At 37.4% G+C, this 24,849-nt stretch overlaps 1 protein-coding gene across 1 annotated transcript in view; it reads left to right on the top strand.

Moving 5' to 3' along the window:
• Nucleotides 1-24,849, top strand: part of DCHS2 (dachsous cadherin-related 2) — a gene marked incomplete at both ends in the record, with an annotated part of 312,361 nt that overhangs the window by 205,355 nt on the left and 82,157 nt on the right. The window contains 3 exons of the mRNA XM_081240754.1: nt 4,759-4,916; nt 6,009-6,849; nt 9,523-9,762. Coding sequence (XP_081096880.1) covers nt 4,759-4,916; nt 6,009-6,849; nt 9,523-9,762 — 1,239 coding nt within the window. The remainder of the gene's footprint in view (nt 1-4,758; nt 4,917-6,008; nt 6,850-9,522; nt 9,763-24,849) is intronic.

The following is a 24,849-nucleotide window of genomic DNA, read 5'->3' as shown; positions in this document are numbered from 1 at the left end:
ATAGTAGAGAATGGACTTGAGGATACAGGAAGGGGGAGGGTAAGCTGGTAGAAAGTGAGAGAGTGGCATGGACATATATATACTACCAAACGTAAAATAAATAGCTAGTGGGAAGCAGCCGCATAGCACAGGGAGATCAGCTCAGTGCTTTGTGGCCACCTAGAAGGGTGGGATAGGGAGACTGGGAGAAAGTGAGATGCAAGAGGGAAGAGATATGGGAACATATATATATGTATAACTGATTCACTTTGTTATAAAGCAGAAACTAACACACCATTGTAAAGCAATTATACTCCAATAAAGATGTTAAAATAAATAAAATAAAATAAAAATAAAAGTTTAATGTAAAATCATATTATTTTTTCTATGTCCTAAGTAGAAGTCAACCAGCCATCCACTTTAAATGAATAATTTTCAGTAATCTGAAATGCAAATCAACTTTTACTGACAGGAATGTGCTAGTTATTGGATAAAAATTGGTATTGAATTTAAAGACATATGATTATGAACACCAAGCATCTGTGAATCTCTATGAAAATTAAATATTCTTAAGGTCAGAGTAAATCATATTTAGAAAATGCAGAGTAAAGTAAGTCAGAAAGAGAAAAGCAAATATTGTATGTTAACGCATATATGCAGAATCTAGAAAAATGGTACAGATGTACCTGTTTGCAAGACAGAAATAGAGACACAGACATAGAGAACAAACGTATGAACACCAAGGGTAGAAAGTGGAGCAGGGATGAATTGGAGATTGGGATTGACATATATACACTAACTAATATGTATAAAATAAATAACTAATGAGAACCTGCTGTATAGCATAGGGAACTCTACTTTGCTGTACAGTAAAAAGTAAAACAACTATTGTAAAACAACTATACCCCAATTTAAAAAAATAGGATTAATTAAAAAATGCCACATATGTACACACATGTATGTGTATGTGGGAATTTTATTGAGACAGGCTTATGTTTATGTTTTTCCTTGAGAATGCACAGGCCTCAGATTGGTTCCAATGATTACCTTTAGTTGGCATTGTGTTTTTATACCATTTTAAAAGAAATTTGTTGCTTTGTCATGTTTGACACAAACATAGGGAAGCAAGGGACAACATTGCCGTTACCTGCAATAATTTAATTGTCTTCATGGTAAACCCCAAATATGCCACAGGCAAATCACTAGAATCAGTAACATAAAAAATTTCTGAGAACAATGTCAACATACAAAAATCACTAGCATTTTAAGAACTAAGCAGGTTTTCAAAGGTTTCATTCACTGTAACGAAGAAAATCGTTGGGTGTGGGGTCCAGTTTACTGTGAAGATCATGAAGTTTAAGGTTCAAGGCTCTTCACTAGCATGGGCTCCTCTGGGGTGGGAATATTGTCCTATTTTCTTTAAAGAAAGACCATCAAATTATGTATTTCCCCCTCTCCCAAAACAGAATCATCTTGACTAGAAGCATAAGGAGGAAAATTTCCATAAAAGATATTTAAGACCTTTATGTAGAAAATTACAAAATAGATGAAAGACCTAAAGTAGAAAGAAATGAAAAGGCAAATCATGTTCATGCTTGGGAAGATGACATAGTGGATTGTTCAGGAACAATGAGTCTGCTGCATACACGCATACACCCACAAGTTAATAGATTAAGCTATAATCCTTCTATGATACCGTTATTTGTAAAGGAACAAAACCATGCTATATATTACTCATGAATATATGGACTAGAAAGATACACCCCCACTTTAGAACAGAGGCAGTCTACAGGGAAGAAGAAAGGGAATGAGATTTGGAGGTAAACACAGGTCTTTTGCTATACTTATATTCTGTCATTTCTTTAAAAAATTTGAAGAAATATTGCGGCTTTACCAATCTGGAAATGTTTACATGGATGGTCATATATTTCTGAATGTTTGAAATGTTGATTTTTAAAAAAAAAATAGCTTCTGAAATGATACTTGGGGCATCGCAATATAAAAATGTGGTGATATCTGTTATGTTACTCATACCTTTGCTTTAACTTTATCCAATTACAAAATAGAGGCAACTACAAAATATAAGATAAAATAACAAGATAAAAATCAATATGAGAAAACTTCATAAAAGTTTTCATTCTCCTATGTAAATGGATCAAAGCATAGAAATCACAACCAGTAGATATTACATAATTTCCTGCTCTATACTCTGATTTTCTTAAGAGCAGGAGTTCTTTTTTATTTGCCTTTATTTCCCCTATAAATGGTAAAGTGTCTGTTACATGATAGTGACTCACTGACAGTTGAATAAAAGAATGAAAGAGAGCCACTAGCCTAGACATCGTCTGACATTCTTTGGGTTGTTTAAAGTATTTAGATTTTATCAAAGAACACAAATCTGTTATTTAACAAACCAAAAAAAAAAAAAACGAACCCTGCCATGATCAATTTGAATTAGAAGTATCAATACAAACTTATGACATATTTTAGTGTGTGCATGTGTGTATTCTGTGACCTCTGAAAATGGCCTAGAAACAATGACTGACCCAGAAGCAATGAGCAGGATACAACCTCCCAATACTGTATTCAATGGAATGAACCAGGAGTCCTTGGAGAAATGACTGACTCCAGGTCTTGGACAGGAAATCTTCAAGATGAGTCTGTAACATTTTGTCACCCCAGATACAAGGAGGCTGTTAAAGATGACTAGGCTCATATCAAAGACTCAGGAACCTCCTTTAAGAGGATCCTAATGTTCAAAGATGGAACAATTTGAACATCAATAGGGATAATATTGGGAATAGATTGAAACTCTTACAATATGTTTAAATTTATGCTTAACGATTCTTAAAACAGAAACTAAACAAACCTTTAATTATCATAGTTGAAGCACTGAAGGATGTTAGTAAACCAATCCATTATTTTGAAGACTGTTAAATAAAAGTTTACCATCAAACATTTATCCTGACTTTTCGTATAATGAACTGGCCCACTGGGTTACCAATAAGTACATAAGAAGAAGTTGCTCTTTAGTAATATATTCCAGCTAATAAATGAAGAAGAGATCATAGACTCAATGTTATACTTTGCAACATTTATTGAATCATTAATGGATCCAGGCTGTGCACCAAAGGGGGCCCACATCACAAAAAGAGACAATCAGACATGTGCCTCTGAAGGAAAACACAAAACAGCATTTATGAAGTAGTCTTCCCCCCAAACAACCTGAATCTGATTCATTCTCTAGATCTACCTCCCAATTTAAGGAGAACATAGAGGACAGAAAAACATATTAAGCTACACTTTGGAGATAAGCAACAGGCAAATCTAGACCATGGGAAGCTTCAGGATACATGATCCAGTTCTTTAGCAAATGAATTGCAAGAACAAAATAAAGAGGTGGATGGCAGGAATGCATAGATTGAAGAGATATGCAAATACAGATTTTATGTTGAACCTAATTTGACTAGAAAAAAAATAAGATATTTATGAGACAACTGGAAATTTAAAAGTTAACTATATATTTGATAATATTTAGGAATTATTACAAATTTTTAAAAGTATAATATGGTACTGTGATGGTATTAAATTTTCCCTTATCTTTTAGAGATTCATGTTGAAAAACATACAGAAGAAATGATATGATTTCTGAAATTTGCTTCAAAAGATGGTGAAGGGAAATATGTGAATGGGGAATAAGATTAGCCATGAGTTGGGCTTCCCTAGTGGCGCAGTGTTTGAGAGTCTGCCTGCTGATGCAGGGGACAAGGGTTCATGCTCCCGTCTGGGAAGATCCCACATGCCGCGGAGCGGCTGGGCCCGTGAGCCATGGCCACTGAACATGCGCTTCCGGAGCCTGTGCTCCACAACGGGAGAGGCCACAACAGTGAGAGGCCCACGTACCACAAAAAAAAAAAAAAAAATTAGCCATGAGTTGATAAGTATTATTGTTATCTTAAATTATTTTCAAAAATTTTTAATAGGATATTGAATATAGTTCTCTGTGTTACACAGTAGGACCTTGTTGTTTATCCACTCTATATATAATAGTTTGCATCTGCTAATCCCAAACTCCCAATCCAACCTTCCCCCACCTCTCCTCCCCCTTGGCAACCACAAGTCTGTTCGCTATGTCTGTGAGTCTGTTTCTGTCTCATAGATAAGTTCATTTCTGTCATATTTTGGATTCCTACATATAAGTGATACCATATGGTATTTGTCTTTCTCTCTCTGACTTATTTCACTTAGTATGATAATCTCTAGGTCCATCCATGTTGCTGCAAATAGCATGATTTCATTCTTTTTTAGGGCTGAGTAGTATTCCATTATATATATGTATCACATCTTCTTTATCCATTTACATGTTGATGGACATTTAGGTTGTTTCCATGTCTTGGCTATTGTAAATAGTGCTGCTATGAACACAGGGGTGCATGTATCTTTCTGAATTAGAGTTTTGTCAGGATATATGCCCAGGAATGGGATTGCTGAATGATATAGCACATGAGTTGATAAATATTGAAGCTAGATGATAGGTACATGAAAGTTCATGATATCACTGTCTACTTTCACTGTCTGTGAAAATTTCTATAATATTTTTTTTAATCTGTTATGTTTCTTGTCTGTATTTTTAGTATTATCCTTATGCTCATATTCTCACAGAGCTTAAGGTAAATAAATCTTCCAAATGATCACAGGTATATTTGCATTAATTAGTTCTCTGTATTCTGCATTGTCAACTAACATTAACTTCTTAATTCTGTGCATGTTTGTGTGTAGAGGGTAGTACTGATCACTTCAAGATTGATGCCAACAGTGGTGAAATAAGAACAACCAGAGTACTTTCACATGATTATGGACCTTCTTACAGGATGACTGTAATTGCCAGCGACCAGGGGGTGCCTCCTCTTCAAGGACAGGCAGTTATTAATATTCAGGTAATAGCTCACATCACACAAAATGTGGAAAGATGCTCTGAGGGTTTTTTTAATTTTATATACAAATGTAGAGTGAAGATACATTAAATATACAAATACCCTTTTTAGAGAGCATTGCAGATGTATGTGTTCAATATATTAAGTTATTTTATTATCACTTGAGAAATGATTAGATTTAAATAATTTTTTATTTTAACTTTGTACGGTTACTGACAAGATACCTCCATCACTATGTGGATGTTTATCCTGCTTTGTTTATAAAGAACAAAAAGTATCTTTTCTTTTACTTTTTCCTAATTGCAAGGACCTGGTAAATTTGCAGGAGAAACGTGTGTAAATAAATGGCCAATATAAATTGCATAGCTTTTGTCATTATTTTTAAAATTAGGAAAGGCACTTGAGATTTGTATTTTAAGACTTTCCTTTAGTCATAATGAGCAAACAAGCTGTAGGAAGTCTCCATAGTAAGAAAATATTACATCAACACATCAGAAGCAAAATGACTGTTTACAGGAAGATTTTTTTGTTCAAGCATGTGATAATCAGTAATATTAATATATGTATGTATACTAATCAAGAATATATGTCCCCAAGAGTTCTGTTTCCAAATTATATTCTTTATTGATTAAGGATATGTGGGTTAGGAGAAAATTCTGTCATAACATCTCAAGACTCTGGTTTCAGTTAAACAAAGACATATGACACTTAAATGTATGCAGATGTTGTCATTAAGGAAATATGAGTCTCTAGGACTTAGAGTAGCTTGGAGAACTAGCTCTCGTACACTGTCTTTGAAGAACCATAAGACTACAGTTCACGTAAACAACAGCGTAGCCTCACCAAACTATCATTGCATCCATTACAGCAAATGGGAGTGGAAAGTCCTATACTTTCTTATCTCCTGGCTATTGTGCAGTTTTCAGTCTTCAGAGGCACACTGGAATTATATAATATAAGAAAAGACATTTTCTCACCAATTAACATGTGTATATTGCACAACTGGAAGGAATTTAGCTTCCAAAAGAATAGCAGCACCTGTAAAGTATTTTTTAAAAAAACCAAATTAACAACTCCTTTTTATTCTTATTTCAGGTGATACCACTATCCAAAGGGAGAGCTCTCATTTCTCAGAATATTAAACACTTAGTTATACCAGAAAACTTGAAGCCTGCAAAAATAATGAGCTTGATAAAGTCACCTGATCACCTTCAACATCATAGTGGAAAGTTACATTTTAGTATCGCTGCAGATGACAAGGATGGTCACTTTGAAGTCGACAGCTCGACAGGAGACTTGTTCCTCTTTAAGGAACTGGATTATGAAATGATGTCTCATTATCTTTTCAGGGTGGTAACTAAAGACCACAGCAGAAGCCCTCCCGTGAGCAGCACAGTCTTCCTTAGTGTTGCTGTGGAAGATCAGAATGACCATTCCCCATCTTTCCGGGAGGAGTTCATTGTGATCAGCGTGGAAGAGAATGCCCCTGTCGGGACTCTGGTGCACGTCTTCAATGCCAAAGATGGCGATGGCGGTTTTTTGAACAGTAGAGTACAATACTTCATTGAAGCCCACCACCCTGGAATGAATCCATTTCTCATCCACCCCTCATTTGGCACTTTGGTCACCGCTTCCCCCCTTGACAGAGAGAGAGTTCCGACTGTTGTCCTGACAGTTACTGCATCCGATCAGGCTGTGAATGTGACAGACCGGCGACTGAGATCGCTAATGGCGAAGGTAGTGATTTTGGATATAAATGACCACAGCCCCACTTTTACATCTTTCCCCATTGCCCTTGTCAAAGAGGATGCCGCAGTGGGCTCCTTGGTGCACCACATAACTGCTCAAGATCCAGACGCAGGAAGGAATGGAAGAGTAACATTCAGCATCCTCTCAGGAAATGAAAATATGGCCTTTATGCTAGATGAGTCATCAGGTACTGTTCTTGTCACTGTCAGTTAAAGCCTGTGATCACTTGCTTACATTTGTCTTTTTCATTTTCCTCTGTTATAAAAATCATAGTTCTCAAGATGCATATGCTTTAAGGAAATTTGACTTAATTTACTGTTTAACTTATACAGATGATAGGCACAGAGGTTGTATTCAGAGAACAAAGAGTAATTGGCCTGTTTGTTAACATTGACCTGCTTTGTAGTTGGCTCACATTTCCTGGGATGAATATACAGTAGCCAACTTCTTTACCCCCATTGTGTGTTTTCATAGGGTAGGAGATGGTACCAAGAGTGAATCAAGGTAGAACATGAGTCAACATTGTTCAAAGACTTTAGTATGGAAACTTATCTCTAAGATCATACAAACATACATTTGTAAATAGTTGGAAATCATGTCTTTTTAAATGGTTGTATTGATGTTGACATTAAGACCCTTAATTTTCACAACTGAAACACTTTATTTTTGGCAGAAGCATTTATTCACTGTCAAGTACTCTTTGGAAATGGCACTCACTGTCACTTTCCTTGTCTTGCTGTTACCATATTGTCAGATAACATCTTCTAAAAATTTTGATGTAGTTTGATGGACAATTATACATTCAAAGTGTCATTCTTGTTATATTGGAAATGAAATTCCCTCAACCTGATTTTCAGAAGATATTGAAGAAATGGACTACCATCTCATTCTCTAAAAAATGAAATCATTTCTGCATGAGCCTTAGAAAAAAATCTCAGATGTATACCATTTGACCCAACTGTTAGTAAGAGCATTATTTGGAATGGGACTGAATGTGTAGAATTTGGAAGTCATGATTATAGTCTGGCTATATACTGTTGGAAAATTTCATCAAAATATTTATTAAATCCTGTGCATATGGTTCCGTTCTGAGACCTGCATGAACACCACCTAAAAGCCCAACTGACAGAGAGATAGTCCAGACCCAGTTGCTGATTTCTGTTAGAGCTGGGGTCTCCAAGGATCTATTTCAATGATATTTAAAATGCTTTCCAAAATGGCTAAGGAAAGTCTATTTCAGATTGTTAAAGAGGGTGGATAAAATCAGAATTGTGTCTCGGTAATATAGATATCCTGAATCTTAAACAATTGCAGTGGCTGTTTCAGTTGAGATATTTTTTTCAAAGACATAAAATGCTAATTGCTGAAGGCACTCATATGAAATAGGCTATTTTTCTCTCACAAAGCTCATATTTTTTATCAAGAAGACAAAGTGATATTTTCAATGGCTTTTGGCTATGAAGTGTAAAATGATAAGCAATTATGGAGAAACCATTTTATATATAAAAGCTGAATCAGTAAGCCTCTTTAATTATTTGAAGAAAAGTTCTTATAGGAGGAGCACGTGTTAGAGGAGCAAACAGCAATCCTAAAAGAAAAAAATGTGACAATTGGAGTTATGTAACAAATATATGTGTGCAAGTTGCTTATATGAGTTACGTGCTTAAATGGCAGTTGGATGGAGACATTGTATTCGTGAAGTTTATTGTCCGAGTTATAAAGCCTTTACTATTTTTTTTTTTTTTTTTTTTTTTTTTTTTTTGCAGTACGCGGGCCTCTCACCATTGTGGCCTCTCCCACTGCGGAGCACAGGCTCCGGACACGCAGGCTCAGCGGCCATGGCTCACGGGCCCAGCCGCTCTGCGGCATGTGGGATCTTCCCAGACCGGGGCACGAACCCGTGTCCCCTGCATCGGCAGGCAGACTCTCAACCACTGCACCACCAGGGAAGCCCAGTCTTTACTATTTTTTGTTAATAAAAAAAGACAGTTAAATGAGATTAGTATAAAGAGACTATAACTCTTTAACAAAAACTAAATCTCTTAAAGGATGTAGCCATACTTTTTGTAACTTGGTCACTTTTACACATGAAGTGTCCTTTGACACGAAGAGGGATACTGTTAGAACCTAGATATTTTTTTTTAAATGATGGTAGAGGGACTTTCCTGGTGGTACAGTGGTTAAGACTCCACCCTCCCAATGAAACCAGGTTTGTGGTTTGTTTTTTTTTTTCGTTACCCGGGCCTCTCACTGTTGTGGCCTCTCCCGCTGCGGAGCACAGGCTCCAGACGTGCAGGCTCAGCGACCATGGCTCACGGACCCAGCCGCTCCGCGGCACGTGGGATCCTCCCGGACCGGGGCACGAACCCGTGTCCCCTGCATCGGCAGGCGGATTCTCAACCACTGCGCCACCAGGGAAGCCCTGAAACCAGGTTTGATCCCTGGTCATGGAACTAGATTCCACATGCATGCTGAAACTAAGAGTTCGCGTGCGCAGCTAAGGAGCCCACATGCAGCAATTAAGACCTGGCGCAACCAAATAAATAAATATTAAAAAAAAATGAAGGTAGATATTGTATAGATAAATATTCTTGATGTAATCATCTTAGTAGATGATACGTTATGGATTATTTCTGAATTCTCATTCATCCTTATAATTTAAATTAGAATGACTTTTCTAATTAAAAATGTTCTATTTTATTCCAGATAATATATAAATTTAAAGTTGGTTTAATAATATTTATTCTTTACCAGAGAAAGCTTCTGAATTTTTAGCAACTTAGATGAGTTAGACAAAAGTAGAGTAAGCATGACTTCTCCAAAGAATATTACCTATTGCTTTTCTCTTCTTTCAAAACAGGTTTACTAATTACTACTTCGCCTTTGGATTATGAGTTAAAAAGTCAGTACATTCTGACCCTTCTGGCACTGGATGGTGGCACACCAACACTTTCTTCATCCCAGACTTTGACAATTACTGTTCTTGATGTAAACGATGAGGCCCCAGTATTTAAACAGCACCTATATGAAGCTTCAGTTAAAGAAAATCAAAATCCAGGGGAGTTTGTCACAAGAGTTGAAGCTGTGGACAGAGATTCAGGTAACTCAAAAATATGAGAACTAAGTAATCGATGTTAAAAGCAAAAATTGACATTTACCAGAAAATTGAAAACGGTTGCTAGTTATTTCAAACTTCTAGAATATCTTTAATTAGCATACACAGAAAAAAAAATTAAATGCATAATGTGTAATTTTTTAAATTAATTTATTTATTTTTGGCTGTGTTGGGTCTTCGTTTCTGTGAGAGGGCTTTCTCTAGTTGCGGCGAGCGGGGGCCACTCTTCATCGCAGTGCGCCGGCCTCTCACTATCACGGCCTTCTCCTGTTGTGGAGCACAGGCTCCAGACACGCAGGCTCAGTAGCTGTGGCGCACGGGCTTAGTTGCTCTGCGGCATGTGGGATCTTCCCAGACCAGGGCTCGAACCCGTTCCCCTGCATTAGCAGGCAGATTCTCAACCACTGCTCCACCAGGGAAGCCCCATAATGTGTACTTTTTATAGCATTTGCTTGTATTGATTTTTATTATTACTTATAGTAGAGTGATACATATCTAATTAATATACAATTTATTGATTTGATTTTGATAGTAAACAGAAGTATAGACGAAGGATCACACTTTTTTCAGACTGTATAGCTAGATACATGGAGTACCAGACGGTAAATCGTTCTTTATTTTCTCTATATGTAGCATAATGGAAGAGATAGGATGCTGGTGTCAGACTGCCTGGCTTTGAATCCTAGAACCACCACTTAAGCTGTGTAACCTTTAATAAGCTATATACTAGCTCTCTCTGATCCTCTGTTTGCTTATCTGTAAAATGGGGATTATAATACAGCCTAATTCGTAGTTCTGTTATGAATATGAATGAGTTATTACCTACAAAGAGCTGAGACCAGTATCTGGCACAGTAAACAGTCAATAAATGTTAACTTCCATCATTACTGTATTACTGTTGTGTTATTAATATCAACCACTGTTTTCAGACAAATGACTTTGAAGTAAACAGTTACTGTGGCTAGGAATTTATAAATGTCTTAGAATTGCTTTTCAATATCACTATGACTTTTTTGGCCATGTAAGCTTCAGTAACTTTAATAATATCCTTTTTTAAATTTTAAACAAAATAATTATAAAAATTATAGTGAAGTAGTTGTCATTAACAGCATATGCTGAATGTTCCCATCTGAATTAATACAAATAGTTTAATAAGCCAGTCTTTTTAAATTCACATTTGTATATAGCAAGTGGCAATACATAATTAATATAATATTTTGTTCTTTTCTTGCAAGAATTGTAACAGATGTTTCTATGGAAATAATAGTATGAAAACTAGCACTTTCCTCCTAAATTATTCATCAAAGTGGTAAAAGATACATTTTCTTGAACTTTTAAATTATATACCATTTAGATGCTTTGCACTTTTGGGAAACATCATCTTTTAATGAAATGCATTTTATGTGATGCAATGAAGACTTTCAAGGGCCAACCCAATTTTCTCTTTTGACCAGAGTGGGGCAGTGTGATCAAAGAGTTTTGCTTACTGTGCTCACCAAGAGGGCTGGAGTGTGCTAACAATTGCTTGTCCCAACTCCGCTTAAAGAATTTAGCACATTTCTGGCAGTGTGGTTTTTAGTTGATAGAAACAATGGAGAATATACATAAGCTTTGTGTTTCCAATATAACCAGTTTAGTAAAGTTCTCTGAGAGCATTCTCTGGTGTAAATTGAGTAATGCAGAGCTCTGGGCAACACAGAAACCACTTCCCAAAGTACACAGACATATGCTGAACCCATCACTGACATGTAATTTAGCAAGCGTTTAAAGCCTGTAAAATGCTTCCTCCCTTTGGCTTTATTTTATTAATTTTATTTTTTAGAATGGACTGTACTTAAAAGATTTATTTGCTTTAATATTTGAAGGCAAAAAGAATTTCTCTCAAAATTTTTCGTATGTCAACTAAAGATGATTACCATAAATACGCTTTCCAAATTTTACTGTCAAATTGCCAAGTGTTAGTGTAATTTTCTTTTGGAATGAATGGTCTGCAACCTGTTACTTATAATTGAATTGAAAGTTCATTATTCTAGAGATTATGGTTTGCCAGGGAATTTAGATGCAAAATTGCTGGTTTTCTGGCTTTGGCTTTATGGGTGTTTGAGATACACATTAGCATCTCCTGAGTCTCACGCACCTTCACAAGTTTTGTGGACAATTTTGGTTTACTGGAAATCTCAGCGTTTTTAATGAAGCCAGATCTGTTAAGCCAGTGGTTATGTAAATGCATGTGAATTTGGGTGTATGCATGTGTTTTTGAACATATTTTTCCTAAATCTTTTTTTTTTTTTTTTTTTTTTTTGCTTATTGAGTTAAGACAATGAAAAAGGATTATGCACAAGAATTAAATGATGTAGTCAGGATTTTAACATAACTGGCATCATATTGGAATTTATGAATGGTTTACTTTATAGTCTGTATTTTTAAAAATATTATAACATTACTTAATACTAGAAAGTTTAACATGCGTTTTCTAGCATTCTACAATGTAGTTTTTAAAAGTGCAAGCCTAACAGCATTGTTTGGCATTCAAAACCCATAGGAATTTGAGCACTGAATGTTTATGATGTATGACTCACACTGGTTCTAACAGGAGTTTTTTCTTGTATTAAAAGGGAAAAACAACTACCACCTTTTAACTAAGATATTAAAACTGCTGCAGCATTTGGTGCCAACGACAAGAGCTCCATTGTTAGTGGGAAAAGACCTATCCCCAGGGGTACCTCTCCCCCAGTCCTGGGAGGAAAGGGTACCCCAGAAGGGAAGATGACTCAGTCCTGGTGATGCATTGGCTTATTCATGGTGAATACAAAATAATTCAACAGCACATCACCATACAAAAATGTCAAATTCTATAATGAAATCTTATTCTCCATCCCATAAAAAATGTATTCTGTATCTGGATTTATCTTGAACAAACTTTACATCTGGTTTCCCAGAAACTGCCTCATGCTGGATGCACAACCCCACCCAACAGCCTGCTCTCGGAGCAAAGGAGAAACACTACCATGACAGTATTTCATCTATTTCATTGAATCTAAGACACTATTAATTGTAAGAAGCAACTAACTTCAGATATATTAAAATTTGGGGGAAAAATGTGTCTTAGAATTAATGAAAAAATTAAATAGAAAAAAAGGGACTACTCACCCAGAGACAATCAGTATTAAAACTTTGAAATATAATCCTATTTCATTTAATACATGGTGTTTTGATTATATGATTGTCTAATTTTCTGCCTGCCTTTTAAGCTGTGAACTCATGGATTCAGAACATATTTTACTTGCTTTTATCCCAGGTCCCTAAGATAATGCAAGCTATGACATAGGAGTTGAGTAAATATTTTTGACTATATGATTTGAGAAACCAGAACATCAGTGAAATAGGCTGCTACAAGCTGCCTTCACTCTTCAGAACTCATTTATTTGTTTATTCCTTCATTCAATCAGCAAGGCACAATCCTGTTTTTCCTTTAGAAATGTTTGAGTTGTGTAGGCATTGTACAGTTGAGGAATTACATGAAAAATGATTTTCATAAAAAGTAAATCTGAAAACAACACTCCCTTGGTCAGAATTCTTTATTAATTCCTCATGGTTTTGAGGATGAAGTTCTCTTCTCTTTTAGCTTAACAACTAGGCATTTTAATAAGAGACTGTAGCTTTCCTCTCTATTCTCAACTCCTATCACTCGCCTGCCTTTACTGTAGGACAGGGTTATGCAAACTTTTCTCTGTAAAGGGCAAGATAGTGAATATTTTAGGTTTTTCAGGCTATATAGTCTCTACTACTTAATTCTGATGTTGGAGCAAGACAACAGCAATAGATAATACATAAAGAATTGAGTGTGGCTAGGTTTCAGTAGAACTTCACAAAATCAGGGGTGCAGGCTGTATTTGTCCAGTGGGTTTGCCAACCACTGGTCTAACAGATGTATCTAATTAAGACATCTAAGTTTCTTACAATTTTCTGATCATCAGATCCAATTATGTTGTCATCACGGTAGTAGATCAGGTGATGATCTACTGGATGCTGAGGTGATCTTTATCTCTGCTGAGTAGATGATGGCTGACAGTGGAAGAGTTTACATAAAGATGTACTGTTGTTCCTGCTGGATGAAAGCAGATCACTTGTGATAGCCCTTACAAATTGGTATAGAGTGTTGGTTCTCATTTCAGTTACTGTGTTCTTCAACTGTTTTGTTGTTCTTTATATTTTCTAACTCTTTGTTTAAAACTTCTTATAACTTCTTGCTCTGTGCATCCATTCATTTCCCAAGTTCTTAGATCATCTTTACACTACTCTGAACTCTTTCTCAGGTAGATTGCTTATCTCCATGTTGTTTAGTTATTCTTCTGGGGTTTTATCTTGGTCCTTCATCTGGAACATATTCCTCTGTTGTCTCATTTTGTCTAAATTTTTTTGTATTTTTATATATGTTTTGTTTCTCAACCTTGGAGAAATGGCCCTCTGTAGGGGATGTCCTAAATGTCTCAGCAGTACAGTCTCCTCTCATGACCCAAGGGCCAGAGACCAGGTGGTCCCAGGGTAGGTTCTGACCTGTGTTTGTGGACTCGGTTCTGCAGGCTGCAGGACTGACTTTTCTTGCTTCTGGCAAGAAAACTGCCCTCCCCCCTGGTGGATGAGGCTGGTCTAGAGGCTTGTGTAGCCTTCCTAGTGTGAGGGGCTAGTGCCTATGTAATAGGGAAGAACCTTTTGTATTCTATTGCAAGTTAATCACTAAAGGGATGTTGCCCAAAAGCTTAAATTATACATAATGACCCAACTCTCAGAACCCTGCCTCCCAGGTAATGAGCATTAAGCTAAAATACCTTTGTTTAACTCACAGGAAACATCCTGACCAGGTCCACCAGTGAATGACTGCAGGGAAGAAGAAATTAACACAGCCCCTCCGGAGGCTGATGGGAACCAGGAAGTGTTTGACTTTACTCCCTCCCCTTTTAGTGTAAAAGAAGCCTGAATTCTACCTCAGGCAATGTGGTTTTTTGGGGCATGAGCCCTCCATCTTCTCGCTTTTCTGGCTTTCCAAATAAAGTCATTACTCCTTGCCCCAACAACTTGTCTCTCAATTACTGGCCTGTTGTGTGGCTAGCGGTATGAGCTTAGACTTGGTAACACTTGCCCACTGATGGGTAGATTTGGGTCTTGGCCCTCTGGTGGTCAGGAGTGTCAAGGAGTATGTCTAGAGCCAGCTGTAGGCTCAGGAAGTCTTTAGGCAGTGTGTTTGCTGATGGGCAGGGCTGTGTTCCCATCCTGTTGGTTGTTTGGCCTGAGGCATCCCAACACTGGATCCTGCAGGCTACTGTGTGAGGTCAGGTCTTGGTGCCAAAATGTCCACCTCCAGGAAAGCCCATGCTGATGAATACTCCCTGGTACATGCACCACCAGTGTCCTTGTCCTCAGATAAACCACAGCTGCCCACCCTCCCTCCATCTCCCCAGGAGACCCTTCAAGATCAGCAAGTAGGTCTGACCCAGGGTCCTATGAAGTCACTGCTTTTGCAGTCCTCCAAGAGTAGAGTCTCTGTTTCCCCCAGTCCTGTGGAGTTCCTGCAATCAAGGCCTGCTGGCCTTTAAAGCCAAATGCTCTGGGGGGTTCAATCCTCCATATTCCAGACCCCCAGGCTGGGGAGCCTGATATGGGCCTCAGAACTCTCACTCCTGTGGGAAAACTTCTGCAATATAATTGTTCTCCAGTTTGTTGGTTGCCTACCCGAGGGGTATGGAATTTGATTACATCATGAATCCTCCCCTCCTACCATCTCACTGTGGTTTCTTCTTTATGTCTTTGGATGTATAATGTCTTTTTTTCATAGGTTCCAGTCTTTTATTGATGGCTGTTCAGAGTTAGTTGTGATTTTGGTGTGCTCATGAGAGGAGGTGAGCTCAAGGTTGTTTTACTCTGCCATCTTGTCCAGGAGGTTCGAGAGTGTTGGTACTCAAAAGGTGGTCCCCGGGACCAGTGACACCATCATCCACAGCCTACACAGAGGGCAACTACCAGAGGACATTTAAAGGATGCTGGTGTCCCTCTAACCAATGGCTTTCCCAGGGTTTTTATGAAGGGAGAATCCTCTGAACTGTTGGTAAATGTAGCTAGAGGAGGGTGGTGGGCATGTCATGATAAATGGCAAATTTACCATTGGTAAATCCATCTTAATGTTCTTCTCCATTTCCTTAAGCTTTTTGATTCCTTTCTGTATAGTATGCAAGGGAAGATCTGGCATCTCAATCTCAATGATGATAGACCACTATTGAATGCAGCCAATCAAAAGAAACTGTCAAGGGAAATAACTAAAAGATCTAGCACATTAAATTCAGAATCTCTGGTAGGAACACCACATCAATAAATCCAGCTGAAACCAAAGTACTATTTTATCTTCCTGGGTTTCACATCCTTAGAATTGATTTCCACACATTTTCCACAGATTTATTCCAATGTAAGTTAGAAAAATCTTGCTATTATTTTACAACTATAAGCTGTCTCTAATTGAGTCATGTTTGCATGTAACTGCCTGCAGTATGTTGAGATCTGACTCTGGTTGTAGGTCTTCTCGTGAATAGGTATCCCCTTGCAAGAAGTTACCTGTTATATATCTGCTGCTCAGTTTGGTTCTGATCTTCAGAGAGATTAATTTGGGGGTTTCCTTGAGCTGCGACTTTAAAGACTCAGCTTATAATTTTCTTTCTGTAAGTTCCCATTGCATTCAGAGACAGCCAGTTCACATCATACTACTTTTACTATCCCATGGCCAAAGTCAGCCGCACTTGGTCCTCTAAGGAATAGAAATCCTTTAATAGTCAGTTCATCACAGTCAAACACAGGTGATAATTTAAATGATCATGGTACCATTGCAAATGAGAAATTACTAGTGCTCCATTTCCTGTGGGCAGGGAACCCAGCACTGTCTTTATGGCCAAAGGCATAACCAAATCAATCTCAGAATCCCTAATACCTGGGGCCCAATCCTGGTGCCAAGTACCATATCAATCAGGTGCAGTCAGGAAAACCAGCAATTACAATACAGGTGTTGGAAGGCTGAATAAACAGAAATGGAATCCTGAAGTAACCCAGAAAAAAATAACTGTAGGAAGCAGCTACCACCCCTAATCCCTGGAAACAAGGAGAAGAGGTCGAGATTATCAGAACCTAGGAAAAAAATGAGAGGAGGGTCCTTGCAGAACCTGGTCTGGGAGTGCCAAAAGAGACAGAAAGTTGTGAGAAGTTTCTACACTAGAAGAAATGGCGTTGCTGACAGGGAAAATAAGAAAACAGGAAGAAGAAGTCCCATCTTCTCTCCTCTGACCTCAGTCTCCCTCGAGGGTCCCTTTGTGGCAGATCCTAAGAGGGGCTCAGCTGGCAAAGGAGATTCTGCACAGCTGTGGTATGCAGTTTCCCCAGCCCCAGCATCGCAGGGCGGAATGGCGAAGAACGGATTCAGAGCCGAGTCACAACAGTTTAATAACTAGTACACCATGTAAAGGACAGAGGGAGGAGCTGGCAGAGGGAACAGCAGCTACAAAGGCTCCAACAGAAAGACACTTAGCATGATCAGAGAGCAAAAGTGAAGCCCGTGGGCCAGGAATATAGTGCAGGAGCAAGTATATGAGAAGAGCTTGAGTCCACATCACATGAGACTTTGCAGACTGCGGTATGGTGTTTGGTTTCTATTTTGAATGCATTCAAACACTTTCTTCCCCCTTCCTTGTTAAATCCTATTTATCTTTAGGGTCTAAGCTTATACAAAAAGCAACACATACTCACTCAGTTTTGTCTTACCATGTGGAATTGTAATTGTTTGCTTACTTCTCTGCATCCAGTGCTACACTATAAGCACTGTGAGAGCAAAGAATGTGTCTTCTTGCCAGCAGTTATATCCTTAGCACCTGGCGTGGTACCTTGGCACCCGCTATCACTCTCTCTATATGTTTATTGAATAAGATAATAAATGAACAAACTATCTACCTGTGATAAGTCTTCCCTGATCCCCTTCCTCGGTGATTTCACATATTCCTCCACACCATCTCCCCCACTAGAGGGGAACTCTGAGGACCAAGATAATTACTCATTATTCAATGGTATCTTTCCAGTGCCTGGCACTTGGTAAATGTGCACTGCATAAATAAACACATAAGTGAATGAATCAATCAACCAAATAACTGGAGCTCAATACATATGTGTCATCTGCATATAGGTGGAAACTGAAGCCAATGAAGTGGGAAGGAAGTGGAGTGAATTCCTTCCTCCTTCCTTCCCTCTCCCCTTCTCTCCCTGCCTTCCTCTCTCTCTCTTTTTTCCTTCCTTTCTGTGTTTTTTAACATCAGTCAGCAATATCTGAAGCCAAGAGAAAACAAGTCAACTAAACATGGTCAGTAGATCTTGCAACCAGAAGCTTATTGGTGACTGTAGAAAGAATAACTAGATATGGCAGTGGTTTCAAGCTAGGTGCAGAGAATTTTTAAAAGATACTTGGCTATAAAGAGGAGGAAAAAACTCTTGTTTCTTACAGCTAAAATATAATTTAAGGAAAAAATATAAATGGGAAAGATTAGAACTGACAGGAAAATTTCAAGAGGGTATTTGAAAAATTACTTTTGCCATTGAGACACAAAGCAGGAGGTAGAGTTGAATACAGATGCAGAAAGTTGAGGAAGCTTTTTCCCAATGCCTCCATTTTCTCTAGGAAATAGGAAGGGAAGTGATTTGTGAGAGTGAACCAGGGGGTGGTCGGGTAGAAGTCATGAATAGGAGAGGGGTGACCAAGGAGATCTGGAAAGATTGCCAGATGACAGTAACATTTCAGTGACCTCCATCTATGCTGTTGTGAAGTTTTCTCCAGCTCCAGTTATATGCTGAATATTCCAGGAGGACAGAGAGATGGCTGGAATGAATCTGGACTGAGGTTTTGCTGGCCTTCTTTGGTAAAAAGCCACAGTACCTGAGGAAATTTGCAAGGTTGCCAAAGTGTTAATTCATGGGGCTGGACTGAAGAGGAAAGGAAATGAACTGAAGAGGGGTATCCTAGAGTAGGAGAAAGCAAGAAGTCATAAGGCTGTAGGTCTTGAGGTCTAAGAACAAATATATGTATGTGCACACACACACACACACACACACATCCTTTGGTGTGTTGTAAGCATATCACTGAATATCTTCAGATCCAGATTTCCAATTTTCTTTGTAAGGTGATGGAATTAGACTCAATAATCTCTATTTTACTTTTATTTTCTTGGTTCTCAAGTTTGATGATGTTGTGTTTGATCTGGAGGATTATAAGTGTGTGAGGAGGAAGAAGCAAGGCACTAATTGAATTCTAAAAGAGCCATAGTATAATACTTTAAATTTAGCTCACATTATTTAAGTTGTGAAGGGTGTGAAGATTGGTGTGTGAAATCGTATATGTGCAAACTACAGTTATAAATAAAGATCTCATTTATCCTTAATAATATACTAGGAGGATTGAAGGTGAGTAGATTGTTACCTTAGGGATCAAAGCTATATAGAGTAATAGAAATGATAAAATCTGAACGTTTCTAAAATGTCAGGGGAGTATTGGATACAAAGGTAAAGCACATTAGAGAATAAGTAGACCAATAGGAGGAAGGGAAATGGAAAAGATTTGAGTTTATGTTTAAGCATGTGAAGACATTTTCTAGATTTGACAAGTGTTAGGAGTTTAAACTGTATAATATATAATATAATATGTAATATATAATATGTATAATGTGTAATAACATATTATAAATGAGTGAATTATTGAAAAATTAAGGGTCCAAAAATTAAAAGATGCTGTTCTCCATGAAAGCTCCCTGCAGGTAGGGGCCATACCTGTTGGATTCACCACTCTCTCTTTGGCAAACAGCACTGTGCTTGGCACCTAGTTATGCTCCAAATATTTGAGGAACAAAGAAAGTAGATCTAAGTTGGTATAGTCCCCATTTTCATAATGTAGGATGAGATAGGAATAACAAATTTTATCAATCTGGAATTTTTAAAAATTCTGTCTTGACCAAAGAAGAGATTAAGATCATTATGAGATCAAAGAAATCACTATGAGCATTAAATAATCATTAATATAATAATATGCCTAATGCCTAATGACAGAATAAATTTTCTGGTGACCTCTGATTATACCATATCATATACTTTGATCCTGCCTTATTAGACTTTTTTCTCAAGGTTATTAAAATGCCTGCAGATAATCCCAAATATCCTTTCTCTTTCAAGTGACATAGTAAGAAGTCATGTATATTTATTCTTGTATAAAACTAGCATTATATTCCACTTTTTCCAGCACTCAGTTCTATATTGTATCTACTAGATCATAGGAGATGAAAATTTATTTTTTAAGACAGGCAAGATGGAAATGTGTAACTGAAGTTTTTTGTTAAGTCCAAAGAAGAGTATTTCATCATTTATTAAAGTGTAAATCATATATGCTAAGTACTATGTCTGTACCTAGATACTCGTCAGTGAAGAAAAGAACATAGGAAAATGACTGAAAGGAACTTGTGTGAAGTGCAAATAAACTGCAATGTCATGGGATAAACTCGTTCAAGTTAATGGTATGAGAGATCTTCATACCCAGTGATGGAAATGATGTGATACTTTTCTCAGAAGGGAAATGAAACTGCAGAAATATAGGAAGAATTATTTTCAAAATCCATAATAACATGGTACCACATTTCTCACTCCAGATAACAGACTGAATGCTAAGTAGAAAACAAAATGAACCAAAGATACACACATGAGCAATTCTACATGCTCACCTCCGGTCTGGAGAATGAACAGAGTAACATAACTGGGCACAAGCATTTTCGTTTGTTTGTTTGTGTTTATTTATTTATTTATTTATTTATTTATTTATTTATTTATTTATTTAAAAATCTTTACTGGAGTATAATTGCTTTACAATGGTGTGTTACTTTCTGCTTTATAACAAAGTGAATCAGTTATACATATACATATATCTCCATATCTCTTCCCTCTTGCATCTCCCTCTCTCCCACCCTCCCTATCCCACCCCTCTAGGTGGTCACAAAGCACCGAACTGATCTCCCTGTGCTATATGGCTGCTTCCCACTAGCTATCTCTTTTACATTTGGTAGTGTATATATGTCCATGCCACTCTCTCACTTTGTCACAGCTTACCCTTCCCCCTCTCCATATCTTCAAGTCCATTCTCTAGTAGGTCTATGTCTTTATTCCCATCTTCTCCCTAGGTTCTTCATGGACATTTTTTTTCTAAGACTCCATAGATATGTGTTTGCATACGGTATTTGTTTTTCTCTTTCTGACTTACTTCATGCTGTATGACAGACTCTAGGTCCATCCACTTCACTACAAAAAACTCAATTTTGTTTCTTTCTATGGCTGAGTAATATTCCATGGTATATATGTGCTACATCTTCTTTATCCATTCATCTCTTGGTGGACACTAATGTTGCTTCCATGTCCTGGCTATTGTAAATAGAGCTTCAAAGAACATTGTGGTACATGACATTTTTTTTTTTTTTTTTTTGTAGTACGCGGGCCTCTCACTCTTTTGGCCTCTCCCATTGTGGACCACAGGCTCTGGACACACAGGCTCAGCAGCCATGGCTCACGGGCCCAGCCACTCCGTGGCATGTGGGATCTTCCCGGACCGGGGCACGAACCCGTGTCCCCTGCATCGGCAGGCAGACTCTCAACCACTGAGCCACCAGGGAAGCCACATGACTATTTTTGAATTACGGTTTTCTCAGGGTATATGCCCAGTAGTGGGATTGCTGGGTCATATGGTAGTTCTATTTTTAAGGAACCTCCATACTGTTCTCCATAGTGGCTGCATCAATTTACATTCCCATCAACAGTGCAAGAAGGTTCCCTTTTCTCCACACCCTCTGCAGCATTTATTGTTTCTAAATTTTTTGATGATGGCCATTCTGACCAGTGTGAGATGATATCTCATTGTAGTTTTGATTTGCATTTCTCTAATGATTAATGATGTTGAACATTCTTTCATGTGTTTGTTGGCAGTCTGTATGTCTTCTTTGGAGAAATGCCTGTTTAGGTCTTCTGCCCATTTTTGGATTGGGTTGTTTGTTTTTTTGATATTGAGCTGCATGAGCTGCTTGTAAATTTTGAAGGTTAGTTCCTTCTCAGTTGCTTCATTTGCAAATATTTTCTCCCATTCTGAGGGCTGTCTTTTCATCTTGTTTATGATTTCCTTTGCTGAGCAAAAGCTGTTGAGCCTCATTAGGCCCCATTTGTTTATTTTTGTTTTTATTTCCATTTCTCTAAGTGGTGGGTCCAAAAGGATCTTGCTGTGATTTATGTCATAGAGTGTTCTGCCTATGTTTTCCTCTAAGAGTTTAATAGTGTCTGACCTTGCATTTAGGTCTTTAATCCATTTTGAGTTTATTGTTATGTATGGTATTAGGGAGTGTTCTAATTTCATTCTTTTACATGTAGCTGTCCAGTTTTCCCAGCACCACTTATTGAAGACGCTGTCTTTTCTCCACTGTATATTCTTGTGGCCTCCTTTATCAAAGATAAGGTGATCATATGTGCATGGGGTTATCTCTGGGATTTCTATCCTGTTCCATTGATCTATATTTCTGGTTTTGTGCCAGCACCATAGTGTCTACATTACTGTAGCTTTTTAGTATAATTGGAAGTCCAGGAGCCTGATTTCTCCAGCTCCGATTTTCTTTCTGAAGATTGCTTTGGCTATTCGGGGTCTTTTGTGTTTCCATACAAATTGTGAAATTTTTTGTTCTAGGTCTGTGAAAAATGTCAGTGGTAGTTTGATAGGGATTGCCTTGAAACTGTAGGTTGCTTTGGGTAGTAGAGCCATGTTCACAATGTTGATTCTTCCAATCTGAGAATATGGTATATCTCTCCATCTATTTGTATCATGTTTAATTTCTTTCTTAGTGTCTTATAATTTTCTGCATACAGGTCTTTTGTCTACTTAGGTAGGTTTATTCCTAGATAATTTATTCTTTTGTTGCAATGGTAAATGAGAGTGTTTTCTTAAATTCATTTTCAGATTTTTCATCATTAGTGTATAGGAATGCAAGAGATTTCTGTGCATTAATTTTGTATCCCGCTACTTTACCAAATTCATTGATTAGCTCTAGTAGTTTTCTGGTAGCATCTTTAGGATTCTCTATGTGTAGTATCGTGTCATCTGAAAAGAGTGACAGTTTTACTTCTTCTTTTCCGATTTGGATCCCTTTTATTTCTTTTTCTCCTCTAATTGCTGTGGCAAAACTTCCAAAACTATGTTGAATAATAGTGGTGAGAGTGGGCAACCTTGTCTTTTTCCTGATCTTAGTGGAAATGGTTTCAGTTTCTCACCCTTGAGAACGATGTTGGCTGTGTGTTTGTCATATATGGCCTTTATTATGTTGAGGTAATTTCCCTCTCTGACTACTTTCTGGAGGTTTTTTTAATCATAAATGCGTGTTGAATATTGTCAAAAGCTTTCTATGTATCTATTGAGATAATTGTATTCTTTTTCTCCTTCAATTTGTTAATATGGTGTTTCACATTGATTTATTTGTGTACATTGAAGAATCCTTGCATTCCTGTTATATATCCCACTTGATCATAGTGTATGATCCTTTTAATGTCCTATTGGATTCTGTTTCCCAGTATTTTGTTGAGGATATTTGCATCTATGTTCATCAGTGATATTGGCCTGTAGTTTTCTTTCCTTGTGACATCTTTGTCTGGTTTTGGTATCAGGGTGATGGTGGTCTTGTAGAATGTGTTTGGGAGTGTTCCTCCCTCTGCTATATTTTGGAAGAATTTGAGAAGGATAGGTGTTAGCTCTCCTCTAAATGTTTGATAGAATTCACCTGTGAAGCCATCTGGTCCTGGGCTTTTGTTTGTTGGAAGATTTTTAATCACAGCTTCAATTTCAGTGCTTGTGATTGGTCTATTCATATTTTCTATTTCTTCCTGGTTCTGTCTCAGAAGGTTGTACATTTCTAAGAATTTGTCCATTTCTTCCACGTTGTCCATTTTATTGGCAGAGGCTTGCTTCTAGTAATCTCTCATGATGCTTTGTATTTCTGCAGTGTCAATTGTTACTTCTCCTTTTTCATTTCTAATCCTCTTGATTTGAATTTTCTCCTTTTTTCGTGATGAGTTTGGCTACTGGGTTTTCTATTTTGTTTATCTTCCCAAAGAACCAGCTTTTAGTTTTATTGATCTTTGCTGTAGTTTCCTTCCTTTCTTTTTCATTTATTTCTGATCTGATCTTTATGATTTCTTTCCTTCTGCTAACTTTGGGGTTTTTTTATTCTTCTTTCTCTTATTGCTCTAGGTGTAAAGTTAGGTTGTTTATTTCAGATATTTCTTATTTTTTAAGGTAGGATTGTATTGCTATAAACTTCCCTCTTAGAACTTCTTTTGCTACACCCCATAGGTTTTGGGTCATGTGTTTTCATTGTCATTTGTTCCTAGGTATTTTTTGATTTCCTATTTGATTTCTTCAGTGATCTCTTGGTTATTAAGTAGTGTGTCCTTTAGCCTCCATGTGTTTGTATTTTTTACAGATCTTTTCCTGTAAATGATATCTATTCTCATAGCATTGTTGTCAGAAAAGATTCTTGATATGATTTCAATTTTCTTAAATTTACCAGGGCTTGATTTGTGACCCACGATATGATCTGTCCTGGTGAGTGTTCCATGAGCACTTGAGAAGCAAGTGTATTCTGTTGTTGTTGGATGGAATGTCCTATAAATATCAATTAAGTCCATCTTGTTTAATGTATCATTTAAAGCTTGTGTGTCCTTATTTATTTTCATGTCAGATGATCTGTCCGTTGGTGAAAGTGGGGTGTTAAGTCCCCTACTCTGATTCTGTTACTGTCGATTTCCCCTTTTATGGCTGTTAGTATTTGCCTTAAGTATTGAGGTGCTCCTGTGTTGGGTGCACAAATAATTACAATTGTTATAAATTGTAAATTTATAACATTTCTTCTTCTTGGATTTCTTCCTCTTGGATCGATCCCTTGATCATTATGTAGTGTACTTATTTGTCTCTTGTAATAGTCTTTGTTT

The sequence above is a fragment of the Mesoplodon bidens genome (assembly GCF_964165515.1).
Source record: "Mesoplodon bidens genome assembly, chromosome: 1".
Taxonomy (NCBI): Eukaryota; Metazoa; Chordata; class Mammalia; order Artiodactyla; family Ziphiidae; genus Mesoplodon; species Mesoplodon bidens.
This window is presented reverse-complemented; position numbering and strand designations above follow the sequence as displayed.